The 16494-nt window shown below is 42.5% G+C and overlaps 1 protein-coding gene across 1 annotated transcript in view; it reads right to left on the reverse strand.

Moving 5' to 3' along the window:
- Window positions 1-4974: 4974 nt before the first annotated feature.
- Window positions 4975-16494, reverse strand: part of EIF2AK2 (eukaryotic translation initiation factor 2 alpha kinase 2) — a 90694-nt gene continuing 79174 nt past the window's right edge. Inside the window, exons 19-21 of the mRNA XM_040429575.1 lie at window positions 9367-9468; window positions 6694-6756; window positions 4975-5713 (exon numbers count right to left, since the gene is read on the reverse strand). Of these exons, the coding sequence (XP_040285509.1) occupies window positions 5603-5713; window positions 6694-6756; window positions 9367-9468 (276 nt within the window). The 3' untranslated portion in view covers window positions 4975-5602. The remainder of the gene's footprint in view (window positions 5714-6693; window positions 6757-9366; window positions 9469-16494) is intronic.

A 16494-nucleotide genomic window follows, 5' to 3' on the forward strand; every position in this document is an offset into this window, starting at 1 on the left:
GGACCGCAGAGTGAAGGCAAAAAGGCCAACAAGTGCTAAGCATCTCTGGGAACTCCTTCAAGACTGTTGGAAGACCATTTCAGGGGACTACCTCTTGAAGCTCATCAAGAGAATGCCAAGAGTGTGCAAAGCAGTAATGAAAGCAAAAGGTGGCTACTTTGAAGAACCTAAAATATGACATATTTTCAGTTGTTTCACACTTGTTTGTTATGTATATAATTCCACATGTGTTAATTCATAGTTTTGATGCCTTCATAGTCATGAAAATAAAGAAAACTCTTTGAATGAGAAGGTGTGTCCAAACTTTTGATCTGTACTGTATGTGTACCATGTATATGGTGTATTTATGGGTATGTGTGTTGGATATATATGGTGTACGTGTCATGACGCCCCGTGTCCACCGTTGAGTAGGGAACCTGTTCTCAAAATTTTTTATCCGCCCCCCCCCCCCCCCGTTGTCGATCTGCCTGCTAGCACTCCCAACCCCCCAAAAAAAATCCCCTTCCCCCCCTTGTTGGCAATCTGTCTGCTTAGCCCCCCATCCCCCACGTCAGCGGTTTGTTTACTATCCAAACCCTCCCCTTCCCCCAAGTTATCGCTTGGGTCGGTCGGCAGGCTCAGTGAAGGAAGTGAAGGGATGTCAGCGGCGCGGCGGCGGCAGGGCGGAGCTTGATGGACGTCCCCTACGTGACTCGTCCCAGGGGGGGTGACACCATTTTCTACCACACCGGGTGACACCAGCCCTAGCAAACGCCACTGCACCAATCCCTGCTGTTTAACCCCTTACATGCCACGGTCGGTAAAGACTGCTGATGTAAGGGGTTAACAGAAGGAGGGAGCTCCCTCTCTCCCCCATCAAGCCGCTGCTCTGCGATGGCAGCAGCCCGATGGTTACCATGGCAGCTGGATGCTTTACAAAGGTATCCAGGCTTGCCATATACCTGAGGGCTCATGCACACGACCGTATGTATTTTGGGGTCCGCAAAAAACAGATCCGAAAAAAATACGGATGACGTCCGTGTGCATTCCGTATTTTGCGGAACGGAACAGGTGGCCTCTAATAGAACAGCCCTATCCTTGTCCGTAATGCGGACAATAATAGGACATGTTCTATTTTTTTGCGGAACGGAAATACAGACATATGGAAACGGAATGCACACAAAGTAACTTCCATTTTTTTTTTTGCAAAAAAAATGGAACGGACACAAAAAGAAAATATGTTCGTGTGCATGAGCCCCAAGCCTGACAAACCATGTTAGTGTTAGTGTCATTGTAATACTGACAGTACTGTTCACTGCAATAGATGATCATTGCTGTGTACAGTACAGCCATCAGCCAACTGGATTTTGAAGAACCAAGTGGAACTTGGTAAAAAAAAGTTAAATTTTTTTTAAAATAAAAATGTCATACTACAAATTTAAAAATACATTTCTTTGTCCCATATCCACTCAATTATAATTGATGAAAAATTAAAATACAGCACACATAATGCAATTTTTGTCCACCTCACCTCCCAAAGAATGGTACAAAAAGTGATAAAAAAAAGACATATGTACTCCGAAATTATACCAATAAAAACTACAGCCTGTCCCACAAAAAAAGCCTTTACACTGTTACAATGTTGAAAAAAATAAAAAAGTGTTTTTATGCTGAAAAAGTAGTAAAACATAAAAAATAACTATATACGGTAAGTTTGGTATCACCATAACTGTATCAACCACAGAATAAAATGACCATATCATATATACCGCATGAGGAACGTCATAAAAAAAAAGAAAACAATGACAGAAGTGCAATTTTTGCACACCTCATTAAAATGGTATAAAAAGCAATCAAAAAGTCATTTGTACTCCAAAATGGTACAGAGAAACTACAGCTTGTCCTGCAACAAACAAGCCCTCCCACAGCTCAGTCAACAAAAAAAAAAAAATGTTATGGCCCCTAAAAAGAGCAAAGAAAAAAAAAAGTTTGTGTGAATGAGGTCTTAAAGGGGTTGTGTGGCTTCAGCAAGTACCATCTATCATGTAGAAAAAGTTAATGCAAGGCACTTACTAATGTATTGTTATTATCCATATTGCCTCCTTTGCTGGCTTGATTCATTTTGCCATCACATTATACACTTCTTTTTTTTCATGGTTACGACCACCCTACAATCCATCAGCGGTGGTCGTGCTTGCATACTATAGGTCGGCCCATATGTGGAACCATTTACTTCAATGGGGGCGCAAAAAAATGGAAATGACTCTGTGTTAATTCCGTGTCTGTATGACCGAATGGCCGTACCGCAAAAAAAAAATAGAACATGTCTCATTATTGTTCGCATTACGGACAAGGATAGGACTGTTCTATTAGGGACCCGCCTTTTCTTTACGCGGAAGGAACACAGACGATATTCGTGTTTTGCTGATCCACAATTTGCGGACCACAAAACACCAATGGTCGTGTGCATGAGCCCTAAGTCTGAGCAGGGAAAATCTACAGGAAAAATGTATAGCCACACTGTAAACTGCCATTCAGGGATCCAGCACTTAGTCTACAATCTTTCCAAACTTAGTCTACAATCTTCCCAAACTATAGTAGAAGCAGAACACTGGACAAGAAAAATTTGGCAGCAAATTACAAAAATTCTCTTCTATAAATATTCATATTAATTCATATTTGGATGCAAAGGTCGCCTATTATATTATAGTGATGAACGCCATGGAAAGATGGATTGGTGAATCTGTAGTATCACTGGAACTGAGTGCAGATTTTTTTACACTAAATGTGAAGGGAGTTTGTGTCCTGCATTTCCAGCAGGTTCAAAAAACACCACTAAAACTACAAAAGGGCACAAAAGCAGCATTAAAAGGGTTTTCGCTTCCCAGAATACAGTTTTATGGGACACGTTTATTAAGATCGGCGTTTTAGACGCCGGTCTTAATAAACCCCTAAGCTGCCGGTGGATCCGCCGGAGTTATGAGGAGGCACCGGCCTCTTCATAACTTTGGCGGATCCATCACCGCTTCTAAATGTAATGCAAGAAAATTTAGACTAACACATCCATAGTCACAGGTGCACATCCATAAAGCTAGCATGCTAGCTTTGTGCACATATTTGATCAAACGTGTGTCGGACGACAGTAGATGGGCCCGACACACATTTGATCAAAAATGTGCACATAGAGCTTCCATTTTTTAAGGGATAGTAGGTATAGTACCACTTTAATCCAGAATAATGCCTAATCCCTAGTTCCATTGTTTGCATGTGCAATGGTGTGCTGTCATACGTTTTTTGTTTGCTTCTAAATGTGAGGCAGCTTCCTAGCTGTCTTACATTTAGACCTTTTTCTACAGCTAAAACCGGCCTAGAAAAAGATGAATGAGACAGGCCTGCCCGCCCATCCCCTTCGTTTCCCTTCGCCTGGCATGAACGGGGAGAAGTCGCAGATTGAGGCGCAAGTAGCCAATGCGCCGCAATCTGCGCCTGAAATACCTAATATAGGCGTATTTCAGCTTTATAAATGGCCCCCTATAATATATATATATATATATATAATTGAAACATTAAATATTACACTCTGACAAAAACAAAACGTACCTAGATAGAAAGTTTGGATTGCTGCAAAACTCTGGATGCAGTTATGTCTCATGCAGATGTGTAAATGAATACAGCTGTGGTCTGATTAGACACTGGGAGGGCATAAAAGTTCCTCCCACACTCTCATAGGCCACTTTTGGGTAGTGTACCTCTTAATGAGAGATTGTTGACTGCTAGACATGCCTCCACGGCACACTCAAAGACATTTTGCTCAGTTGACAGGCTTTGAGAAGGAGTATATCCTCAGACTTAGAAAAGCAGGATGGGGGTTTAGACAACCTGCCCGCCACCTAGGACATTCTCAACTAGCAGTGGTTATGTGAGGTCACAAGCATATGGTGAACAGACAGACTACCAGTAGAGAGGATCATTTAATCCACCAACAAACATGAGCAGCTCAGTTTTGTTGTCCACTATCCAGGCACAGGTGGCACCTTCTTTACATACCCCCATCTCTGGCCAGACCATTGCCAGACACTTGGCAGAAGCAAATTTGTTGTCACGGCACCCAAAATGTGTCCTGCTATTGACAGTCAGCCAATGTCACAATAGTTTGCAGTGGTGTTGTGAATGAGAAACCTGGACTGTTACGGACAGGAATTATTTTGTCTTTAGCAACTAATTCAGGTTCTGTTTGGGATAAGACGATGTTGAGCCAGATTTAAATATGTAGGCCTCATGGTGAGCACTTCAATCCTGCTTTTGCTGTCGGGTGACACATTGCCCCAACTGCTGGTTTGAAGATCTGGTCAGCCATCACATATGACAGTCAGTCACCCATAGTAATGATATGAGGGAGGACATCCTGCCACCATATGTGTTGCTTTTCATGGCAGGGCTTCCAACTGGCATTTTTCCGCAAGAAAATGCTCGAGTGCACACAGCAAGGATTCCCTAGCAATGTCTCCGACAGATGCTCCCAAAGAAGCTTTGGCTTGTAACGTTCCACCTAACATGAAGAGGGAATGACTGCTGCAGAGAAAACAGTGTGGCAGGTAGAGCAAGCCCTGTGAAACATTATAGAGCAAAGCATGCTGAGTTTGGTTAGAAAACCCAACAGGAAGCTGGGAAAACAGGAAGTTCTGCATGTACGCATCCTGCCAGGATGCAGCGATGCTGAGAAATAGAGAAGGAAAGCACTAGCATTAGAAATAGGTATAAACACATGCAGTGTTTCGGATACTTTAGGCTGAGAGTTTAAGATTAAACAAAGGTTATATTTACATGCGGCAGATTTGTTTGAGAAAATTTTTACAAAAAGGTTTGTAGAAATCCAAGCACATGCTACATTGTGAATTTCTGCAACAAATCTGCCACATGTGAATATACCCTAAGACTTGCACTATGGGAGATGTGCTAGAACTGCAGCAGTAAAAAAAAACAACCCAAATAAAACACTGTGAAACCCTTTATTGAATACACAGTTTTTGAGTGTTTTTATTTTTAACTTACAGCTTAGTTCTCAGGAAGTTTTTATTATATTAACAAACTTAAACACCCACACTGTACCACTGTATGATCATACATTTGCCTCTACCAAGTACTAACAATAAGGTCTAGTATTTTAAGAATCTTTTGCAAGTTTACAGCATTAAATACAAAAGTTAAAATGTCCATTGTTTTTTTTTTTTTCTACATTATTCTGTGCTGTGAGTTGGTTTAAGTTGGCGGACCCATTGAAATGAATGGGTCTGCATCAGTTCCGCAAAAAATGCAGATCGGATAAGGAGGAAAAATACAGTTGTGTGAATGGGGCCTTACACCGAAGAACTTTCAATACCAAGCCTCAGACACACAGGAGAATTTATCAAAATGAACACCAAGTGAAAAAGGGAAGCAGATGTCAATAGCAACCATTTGGGAAGAAGCTCTTATTTGGCAATGGTTCACTTAATGATAAGAGCTGAAATCTGACTTGTGATTGGTTGCAGCAGTCACATGCCCCTGTGTCAGAAAGTCATTGCTGGATCGGGCAGCAGAGAACATCAGGGAAGCCGGGATGAAGTGTTGGTATGGGACATGCCTAGCAGGTTCGAGAATCAAGTATTTTCATGTTTTTAAAAGATTCAGATAAGTCTTCAGCTGATGGTCGTTCCTTAGGATCACGTGACAGCATTTTGCTGATCTCATATTTCTGTGGAAACAAAGATAAATGAGAATAGAAGATACACGGTACAGCTGAAGGTGAAAACCATTGCAGGGTGAAATCCATAACAGATCAAGAAAGAATCTCCCTGGTGATTTGAAAATCCACAGTATGACATACAAGGCCGTCCAGAACCTGTCCCTCCATATATCTGTGTCCTGATCTCCCAGTACCTTCCCATAGATGATCATCACAAGATCTTCTTCTCTACTCTCCTCTTATCACTTCTTCTCATAATCACCTCCAAGATTTCTCCCGTGCATCCCTCGTATTCCGGAACTCTCTACCCCCAACATATCAGACTTTCATCTACAGTGGAATCCTTCAAAAGAAACCTGAAAACCCACCTCTTCAGACAAGTATACAACTTACACTTATCCTGCTGCCAAGGGGTGCACCACCAATGAGGCCAGGTGAGGCGATCGCCTCAGGCAGCACCAGGTAGGGGCAAGAGAGGAGGAGCTGAAGGGCCATGGGCTCAAGGGAAGGGGAAAGGTTAAGAAATTGGCATTGGGGAGGTAGGGACACCATTTCACTTCTCGTTTCAGGCAGCAGAAAGGCTAGGTGCACCCCTGCCTGCTGCCACTATACTGGCGTATGAGCAGGTTTATCCTCACCTACTGTATCTTTCCCCATACCTTGTAGATTGTAAGCCTTCATGAGCAGGGTCCTCTCTCCTTCTGTACCAGTTTGTAACTTGTCTTGTTCATGCTTATTGCTATGCTTTTATACAATGTATGTACACCCCTTGTTATATGTACAGCGCCATGGAATGAATGGTGCTTTAATAATAAATAATAAGCTCTCAAATCTGTACATATATTACTGCTGAGTGCGAATTGGCTTTTGTAAGACCGCATTCACATGCACTGGACCATACTTTTGGGTAGATTTTTGGTGCAGAATCCACACAGACAATGTGCAATAAATATACCATTTCTGAATATAGTAGTCTGCTAACTACTTGCCTCCATTGGGTGCTGCTCTTCAAATTCTTTAGGAAATTCACCTTTCTGTAAATTGCTCCATAACTTAAAGAAAAAAGTAACATAACATTGTTAGAGCAACAAGATAATCTGCACATAAAACCAACAAAACATTAGCACATAAAAGAGGGTTTATACGGGCCGATGGACAAGGTGGTTGTTGGGACGCCAGTGGAGGTGAAAGATTGTATTTACATGCATCAATCCCCTCCACTGTATGGAGATGAGCAATGGCTACTAAAGAGTAAAGAGAATTAAGAAGCATTGCAGTCTATGGGGCTATTCACATGCTCGTTTCAAAGGGGTTGTGCAGCCAGTATTATTGATGACCTATTCTCAGGATAGGTCATCAATATCTGATCAGTGGGGGTCCGACCCCCGCATGATCAACTGTTTGAGGAGGAGGTGGCGCTTGTACGAGTGCTACTTCCTCTTCTGAGATGACGTGTAGTGTAATCTTGAAGTCTCAGCTTACTCTGAAGGGGTCTTGGGTCACCTGTCCTAATCCAACAAGATCCTGACACTAACCAGCAGTAGGACATTGTGTGTGTCGTCACTGCAGCTCATACAAGTTTCTGACACTAATGTTACGGTCACACATAGAGGGTCCACTGCCGATCTTATGGAGCTTAAAGTCTAAAACATGCGCCCCAATGCCCGGACCCCTTGTATGGATTATACTTACCTGCTCCCAGACACCTGCGTCGCTCCTCAACCCCGCACATCAGCGGCAGCATTTCCTCAGGTGACATTAGGGAAGCTGGAGAGTTGCAGCGGCAGCCATGCGGGGATCAGGAGCAATGTAGGTGCCGGGGAGTAGGGTAAGTATAATCTACATAAGGGTCCTGGGCATTGGGGGAGGGCATGTTTTAGACTTTGAATAACCCCTTTAAAATCTTCAGTAAGCTGGCTGAAAATTGCCCCCACAAAAACAGCCTAAAATGATGTGATGTTTACATTGCAGGATTTTCTCTGCAGTGTGTGGATAACATTTCTGAAATCTCATCTACAACATTTAAGGCCCCTTTCACACGGGCGAGTATTCCGCGCGGATGCGATGCGTGAGTTGAACGCATTGCACCCGCACTGAATACCGACCCATTCATTTCTATGGGGCTGTTCAAATGAGCAGTGATTTTCACGCATCACTTGTGCGTTGCGTGAAAATCACAGCATGCTCCTCTTTGTGCGTTTTTCACGTAACGCAGGCCCCATAGAAATGAATGGGGTTGCGTGAAAATCGCAAGCAAGTGCTGATGTGGTGCGATTTTCACGCACGGTTGCTAGGAGACGATCGGGATGGAGACCCGATCATTATTATTTTCCCTTATAACATGGTTATAAGGGAAAATAATAGCATTCTGAATACAGAATGCATAGTAAAACATCGCTGGAGGGGTTAAAAAAAAAATAATAATAATTTAACTGACCTTAGTCCACTTGATCGCGTAGCCCGGCATATCCTTCTGTCTTCATCTGATCTCTGTGCAGCAACAGGACCTGTGGTGACGTCATTCCGGTCATTACATGATCCATCACATGATCTTTTACCATGGATCATGTGATGACCGGAAGGACGTCACCACAGGTCCTGTTGCTCCACAGAGCTAAGCTGAAGACAGAAGGAGATGCCGGGCTACGCGATCAAGTAGACTAAGGCGAGTTAAATTATTTTTTTAACCCCTCCAGCGATGTTTTACTATGCATTCTGTATTCAGAATGCTATTATTTTCCCTTATAACCATGTTATAAGGGAAAATAATACAATCTACAGAACAACGATCCCAAGCCTGAACTTCTGTGAAGAAGTTCGGGTTTGGGTACCAAACACGCGTGATTTTTCTCAATCGAGTGCAAAACACATTACAATGTTTTGCACTCGTGCGGAAAAATCGCGGCCGTAACGCACCCACACATTTTCCCGCAACGCCCGTGTGAAAGGGGCCTTACACCATGCCACCCTTAGGAATCTGCACCTATCCAACATTTATGGCATAGCCTAGCAATATGCCATAAATGTTCAAATGTCGAAACCCCTTTATGGGCCATGGACACCTCCGGGGCAATTTTTTTATAATTGCATTTCACTCATTTCAGGCTAAAAAGATTTTTTTCATTTGGTCTTTATCAAAAATATTCAGTGTTTTTTTTTTTGTTGTTTGTTTTTTTAGATACAAGGGTTAAAAAGGCTGCCTGTTTGCAGAGCATCATTTCTCAGCCTAGTGGCTCATGCGAAGCTTTACCTCTGACCTCCTGACCTCATAAACTCTCATCAAACTGATAAGGATATGGCTTAAATGAGTATTTATGAGCTCAGGAGATCAGAGATAAGGCTTCACATGAGCAGCCAGCTGACAGCACTGAACAGTGATGCTCTGCAAACAGATTGATATTTTTTAACCCTTGTCACTTAAAATCAGCTGAATATTTTTAATAAAGACCAAATGAAAAAATTATTTTTTATCCCAAAATGAATAAAATGCAATCAGAAAAAAATGTCCCCGAAGGTGTCCATAGCTTTAAGGCAGCATGAACTTGCACATCTAATGGCACATCTATGACTATTTAAAAAATAAACAAAAAACTTACAACCAAGTATTCTGACTTATTTGAAGTTAAGGGTTTCTCATGCTAAAATAACAAATGACCACCTACTATTGCTTTCTCGTGTCCAGATTGAATTATCCACAAAAGTTCAAATAATATTAAACCTAATGGGTATATGTCAACTTCATTTTCATACTGGTTGTTATCTTTCTGTGGAAAAACAAAATATAAAAGACAATTAACAAGACCAGATATACAATCAAAGGGGAGAATTTATCATGAGCGTAATACTGCATGTGAAGTCAATTTTGCTTGAGTGTCCGTTGACATACTTTGAGCCAAATTTATCAAGTGTCACAAGTTCTTTGTTAAGCTTGATATATCTCTAAACCTAACACTTTTGTCTAGAAATGCTACTCCAGTCTTTTACTGCACCCACCTACTGGAGTGACTAAAAAATGTCTCAGTGATAAATATGGAGTGGAACTAATTGCCATAGCAAACCACGCCCACTTCCCCACCCACTTTTCAAAAGTGCAAACATAAGAGTGGTGTAAAAATGAAAAAAGTGGGGTTTTTTTTGTGTGCAAGTAACCCCCAAAAGGCAGAAAAACCTTAGTATACATCTTTTTGACACCAGAGTGCAGGGTAAGATCAATTTCCCTCAAATTCTTTATCTGAATCCGATACTTCTAAAGTAAAAATGGTTAGCGTGGATTAACCCGGGTGTTATTTGATCATATTTTATGTTTTGCTCCTTTTTTTTTTCTCAATAAAATAAAACCTTTCACCTGTGTACTTAAAGGGAATCTGTCACCTGGTTGGAGCATATTAAGGTGTTACTACTGCCATGTACAATAAAATACCTCATTTCCAGCTGTAGTCTTCATTGGTTTCATTAGTGATAAAATCCACTTTTTATGTTATGCAAATGAGTGTCCAAGGTGCCCAGAGGGACGTTATTATCCTACTCTGGAGCTGTTGCCCTTTAGGAGCTTCTACATCGCGCAGGCAGTCCGCGGTACTGTGCCTGCGTGAGATTTCACATAGCGGAGGGGGGCGGCAATGAGTTCGGGTGTGGGCAGTTCGGGTGTGGGCAGTCACCTTAATATGCTCAAACCAGGTGACAGATTCCCTTTAAGTTTCATTTAACCTCTTTTTCTTAAAGGTTTCTGCTGGGATCTTAACCACTAAACTATAGAGCTCCATGTTAGGCTACATGCACACGTCCATATGTGTTTTGCGATCTGTATGCCATCTGTTTTTTTTTTTGCGGATCCATTGTAACAATGCCTAAAACAGACAAGAATAGGACATGTTCTATTTTTTTTGCGGTTCTACGGAACGGACATACTGATGTGGACATAATTTTTTGCGGATCCATTGAAATGAATGGGTCCCCATCCTATCCGCAAAAAAAAAAAACGGACACGGAAAAAAACCACATTCGTGTGCATGTAAATATATTATGGCTAAAACCTCAGTAGTAGTTTCCCATGTATTATGCATTCGTATATATCAGAGGTATCATTTTACATATATTTTTTTGTAATTACATATTTATTTTGTGCCATACATTTTTTTTTAATTACTAAAAAAATCTAAAATGATAGTTCGGCTGTATATGAATACCTAATACATGATAAACTACTATGAGTTTTTTTTTTTTTCCAACAGTTGAGCTCTTTGGTTCAGTGGTTAAGGTTCTTGCCTTTAATGTAAATGGTTGTGAGTTCAAATGCCAGCAGAAACATTTCAAACAATAGGGGCTAAATAAGACTTAAATACACAGTGTGTCCCCAAGAATTGTCAGTAGCACTGACTCTTGTTCATAGTACTGACTCCATATATGGAGTTAGCGCTGAAGCAGGGGCCCCTTAGAGAATGGGGACCCTGGGCAATTGCCCAGTTTGCTGTCCCTGGTCTCCAAGCTGCACATCTCTCACTGCTGAGTTATATGCTGCTTTTGGGCAGGTGACTGCTGAGGCCAGTGATTGGCCACAGTGGCACTCTTGACTCTGTCTGGATGTGCACAGACCAGAGACTTAAAAGAGGCGGATCAGACCCTCTACACTGAAATGTATTGGCATTGAGAAGATGAGTCAGTGACTTTTTAATTTTAGCATCAGTGCTCTGTGCTCTACTGGCCAAACAGAAAATTTACATAAAACCTGGAATAACCCTTTAAGGTGCCCATACACATAAGAGCAAAGTTAGCTGAGACTCGCCAACTATCTTAAGTGTAAGCCTGCTTTACTTGTAACCCTAGAAGATCTACATGCTAAGTTCTTGTTGTCTTGCACCCCTCCCTCTTCTAATGGAAGCCAGGTTTCACCAGTAACATCTTTTAAACAAATTTTCAGTTGACATGTTAACGATAGCAGGTATACACTTCTCCCAAAAAGTTAGGGATATTTGTCTCGTGGGTGAAATTTCAGGATGAACCTAAAATGCACTCTAACCTTTACAGGTGAACTTAATGTGACCTTCTCTAAACTTTTGAATGCACATGTCCAACTGTTCAATGTTTTAGTACTTTTTGCACAACTTACTGTTCTCTAGCAAGGAGCTTAATGGCAAAATTCAGGTGTTTGATCCATGATTCGCCCAATAAATAGCCACTGAGCTTGGAGTGTCAGAGTGTCATCAGCGGGTTGCAACAGAGATACAGAGAGATACCATCTCCAGTCTTCTAGCTATGCCAGGAAAATATTACGCCACGTAACACCCAAGAAAGGACCTCCCACTCTAAACCACTTAGAGTAGAGCTCAGCTCCCGGAGAGCCGCTATTACACACACATACAAATCCCTTCATATCCCCAATGATTATGACGAGTCCAACCTCTCCATCACTAAATGGCACTTGGATGACCCTAGTCACATGCTCCCTCAAATCAGTTCAACAATCCCTTCATTTACTCCCGACCGCTAGATACATGGAAAAGCTCCTTAAATTAATCCATAGAGCATCTATCACCCATATAAAACGTTATAAAATGAGTATCTTCCCCACTTCCTCTTGTTTTAAATGTGGTATTCTTGGGGTGAACTTAAATCACTGTACATGGCAATGCTCACAAATACAATGGTTCTGGGTCGAAGTTCACAAATTTACCACCCAACAGCTAAACCCTAACACCCCTTTGGATTCCATGTGGGCATTTTATGGGCTATATAGATAAAACACAACACAATATACCTAAAAAGGACCTGAAATTATTACACATTATTACATTATGGTTTCAGCCACAGCAAAAAAAAATTATATTTCAAGTCTGGAAGCAACAGCTCCCCCCTCATTTGGTCTTTTCTCTGAAAATATATACTGGATTCTCTGGATAGAGGTGGCCCAGCATAAAGAAAGGAAGGTGAAGTCTTTACAGTATGGGATAAAGACATTGCCCGGGTTCCTCCAGAGACTCACTCTAAACTGCACTCATGTTTTTCTTTGACTACATGATATCAGACTCGTATATTGAGTATTGATCCCCAATTTCTGTCTCTTAACTTCTCACTTAAAAGTCCTTTCTGATACCTTTTTATTCTTCTTCTTCTTCGTCCAAAAGTGGGGGTTTATGCATTACTCCTGTGCCTGCAGATAGCCATCTGAGATCACCCTGATACTGATTGGATGGGGGAGGGGGGGGTGATTGGTTTTATTGGTTGGAACATTCATTTCTCATATGCTGACTTGTTTACTTATACTTATTTCTCGTTGGGCTAAAGTCGAGTGGGCCACCGAAGCCCTCCACGCAGCCGCCAGCCATGTACATAATGATCTCATGCTCTCAGTATTAACTAATGTAGAAGCATCAGGTTTTTATGCAGCTGACCAATGATGATACATTTGATGAGGAACTAGTTTGTGCTAAATCGCGCAGGGAAAAGGCATTTTTTGGAGTTTCTGTAACAAACCGGGCTCTCCTTAGGGCTGCCAGGTGGAGGCTTCTGCCCAGCAGTGAGCCCGGTGACGTCACTGGCACTGATGGGCGGGATTTAGCGCTGCCCTAGCCTGTAAAACAGCTAGGGCAGCGCTAAAGCCCGCCCATCACAGCCGGTGACGTCACCGAACACACTGCCGGGCGGATGCCTCCACCCGGCAGTGTGTTATTGTAAATAAAAGAGTCCTTGCCCTGCGCGATCCAGCTCAGGGCAAGGGAGAGCATCGGAGCATGAAATGCTCCGATGCTAGTGTCAGGGGGGCTGCCTGGGTGAAAAATATGGGTATGTCAGCTCTGAACCCGGACAACCCCTTTAAGTTCCCAGTCTGTCCCTGAAGAGCCCATAGCGAGTTATGTAATCACAGTGGAGACCGCAGAATCAGTGGTGCAATAGAAGGGTAAGAACTGATGAAAGTCTTTTTCTTCCACAGGTTAGCTGACAGAGAATTTAGATAAAGCCTTGAAAACCACTTTAATTTTATGTCCCTATTCCCTGAGAATTCCTCCAAGTATTTCAACAATACAGGTCTGAGATTAAATGGGCTTTTTATATATATATATATATATATATATATATATATATATATATATACATATACGACGTAGAATCAGGGCAGCACACCTGGTGGTAGATAAATGGGTGTCAGTTCATTAGAGCAAAAAGAATTGTCAGTGATCCATCCTCATTAGACATAACTCTTGACAACATGACACAAAGCTTCAAACAAAGGCATTATCCGACCTCTATATTGTAACAGCAATTAAAACGCATTCACCAGAAAGAGAGAAGTGAATTATTTCAGGGTACCAAGAGGGATCAATCCCAGAAAATACCTTTTGTATCCACCTTTTGTGAAGCTAGCCCATATATTAGCAAAATTCTCAACAAACACTGGTCGATTTTGGGTACAGAACATAAAAACATCCCAGAATTTTCTACTCGACCGATCATGTCTTATAAGAGAGTCCGCAACTTAAAAGATAAACTTGTAAAAAATGACATAGGCCCACAAAAAGGTGTACGCCAACTATTCCTGGCCCCTAAGAAAACTGGTAGCTACCCGTGCCTTCACTGTGTAAACTGCAAATACATGGTGAAGGGACGTGACTTTATTCATCCCCTTACAGGGGTTTCTTATCCTCTCAAATTTTATTTGACCTGTGAGTCGAGTTTTGTAATTTATGTTTTGTGGTGCCCATGTAAGCTATTGTATGTGGGCGAGACCACTTGCGATTTTAAGTCCCGCTTCAACCAACACCGTTTCTCTATACGCAAGAAACGCAAGGATTTGCCTGTCTCGCACCACTTTGCAGATATGGGCCATGCTGAAGGTGACTTAAAATTTATGATCCTTGACCATGTTCCATTACCGCGAACTAGCGGTAACCGCATGAAAATGCTTAAAAAACGTGAATCTGAATGGATTTTTAAATTACAAACGGTTAAACCGGGGGGTTTGAATGTCGAATATAAGCCATGGCTATTTATATGACCTCTCACTGCCCTGTCCTTGTCGGCTTATGTATTGAAGAATTTGTCCTTTTTTTATCAAATATATTTGGATAATATATTTTTTATTCTCGTCACTTATAGGACCTATGGATTGAAGTGCTTTTGTAGTGTACGGGGACTGTAATACCCGTCACTACCAAAGTGTCACTTGGTGTGCTGTCGTCCCTCCTTAATTATGGGGAAGTTGGTATATGTCAGTTTTATAAAATGTCATGTAATGTAATGCATGTATTTCCCTGTTGCTATGAAACTTGCAAGTACAGGCCGGCTAGGGGTGTCATTTCCAGCTTCTAGTCGCTAGAGGGAGCTAGGGAGCCCTAGTTTATATAAGGCACAGACAAGGAAGTAAAAATCAGTCTGGACCACAGCTCAGAAGTTTCTAGAGCCTGAGGAAGTGTCCAGAAGTTGAGAGAGACAGAGGCAAAGATCAGGAAAGCAAGAGGTACTCAGAAAGACAGAGGAGGTACTTATAGAAGCCATAGCCAAGGATATAAAGCCAGAATTAGGTTAATGGGCCTTGGTGAAGAATTGCTGTACTCCAGGATCAGACAGAATTAGAGTGCAAGCTCCTGTGCTGCAAGTCCTGTGTTCAACACTCTGTAATTACCCTGCTATAACTGAATTGCCTGCATCGACCGAATTGCAAAATCGACTGTATGCTAAGGAACTGCATTTCCTATATTGTCTCTGCTTGGAAAACTACTAAAGTTGGAGTTCTGTTTTAAAGCTACGTTTCCTCAATTTATTCCTGCATCCGCAACGGCGTGCCACCGTTTACTTGGCACTGGCGTCACGAACTATTCCTTACCTATACCTGCCCTTGCAGAGAGTCAGCTGTACCAGGTTAGTGTATATTGCACTACATCACCCAGAAACACCTACTACACACAACTTGAGTACGCTGCACCTCTCTTTTGGCGTTCCACGAACAGGATACGCACGCTTTCTAGTGCAAGAAGCGTGAACTTTGTGCCTTATACAGTTGCCCTGTGACCAAAGTGACAATTTACCTGTTTTATTCAAGTGGACTTTGTGGACTGAAAATCATACCCAAAGTGTCCCAAAAACCTCTAAAAAGCGCTGTGCAGTATTGCGCTGCACAGAGGAAGAAAACCGCCGCATTGGAATGTGGTTTTGTGGACTTTTTGCAATCCTGCTTGCTGTCAGTGAATGGACAGCGTTTTGCTAAAGATGGCCACCGGCTGCCTGGAGTAAAGTTTCCCGCGCCGCTGAGGACTTTCGTGGGCGGATCCCTGCAAAGACACAGAGAGTCCCGCCCCTCTTCATCATCGCACCGCTGCGGCCCTGCTTCTCCTGCGTCACCGCGGTCTCAGGACGTCCGGAACCTCGCGAGACTGGGCCTGCGCAAGACCAGCGATACCGGTAAGCACTTGTAACCGGAGGGAAGGGGATTGTTCCGGCCCCTTTAGTCGCCAGCGGCCACCTCTCAATAGACTACCATGTCAGAGCCAGGAGTGCCTGAGCAGCCGGCCCCGGGAGAGCTTGCGGCTCCTAATCATCCTACAGCCCCCAGCATGATGCCCTTTACCATGCCTTACTATTTCGGGGCCCCATGGTTCCCCCGCTACAGGGGAGAGACCCATACCCTAAGGGACTTTAAAGAAAAGTTGCTGGCACTATTCCGATTGTACCCTATAAATGCCGACCAGCAAATGGAAATCATGCTGGCGCAACTGGAGGGAGCTGCCCGTAGAGAAGTGTTATCCTGGCCTGCTACTGAGCGGAGTACTCTAGAACAGATCTTCACCCGCCTCAGAGCC

Source organism: Bufo bufo, chromosome 4 (genome assembly GCF_905171765.1).
Source record: "Bufo bufo chromosome 4, aBufBuf1.1, whole genome shotgun sequence".
Lineage (NCBI taxonomy): Eukaryota > Metazoa > Chordata > Amphibia > Anura > Bufonidae > Bufo > Bufo bufo.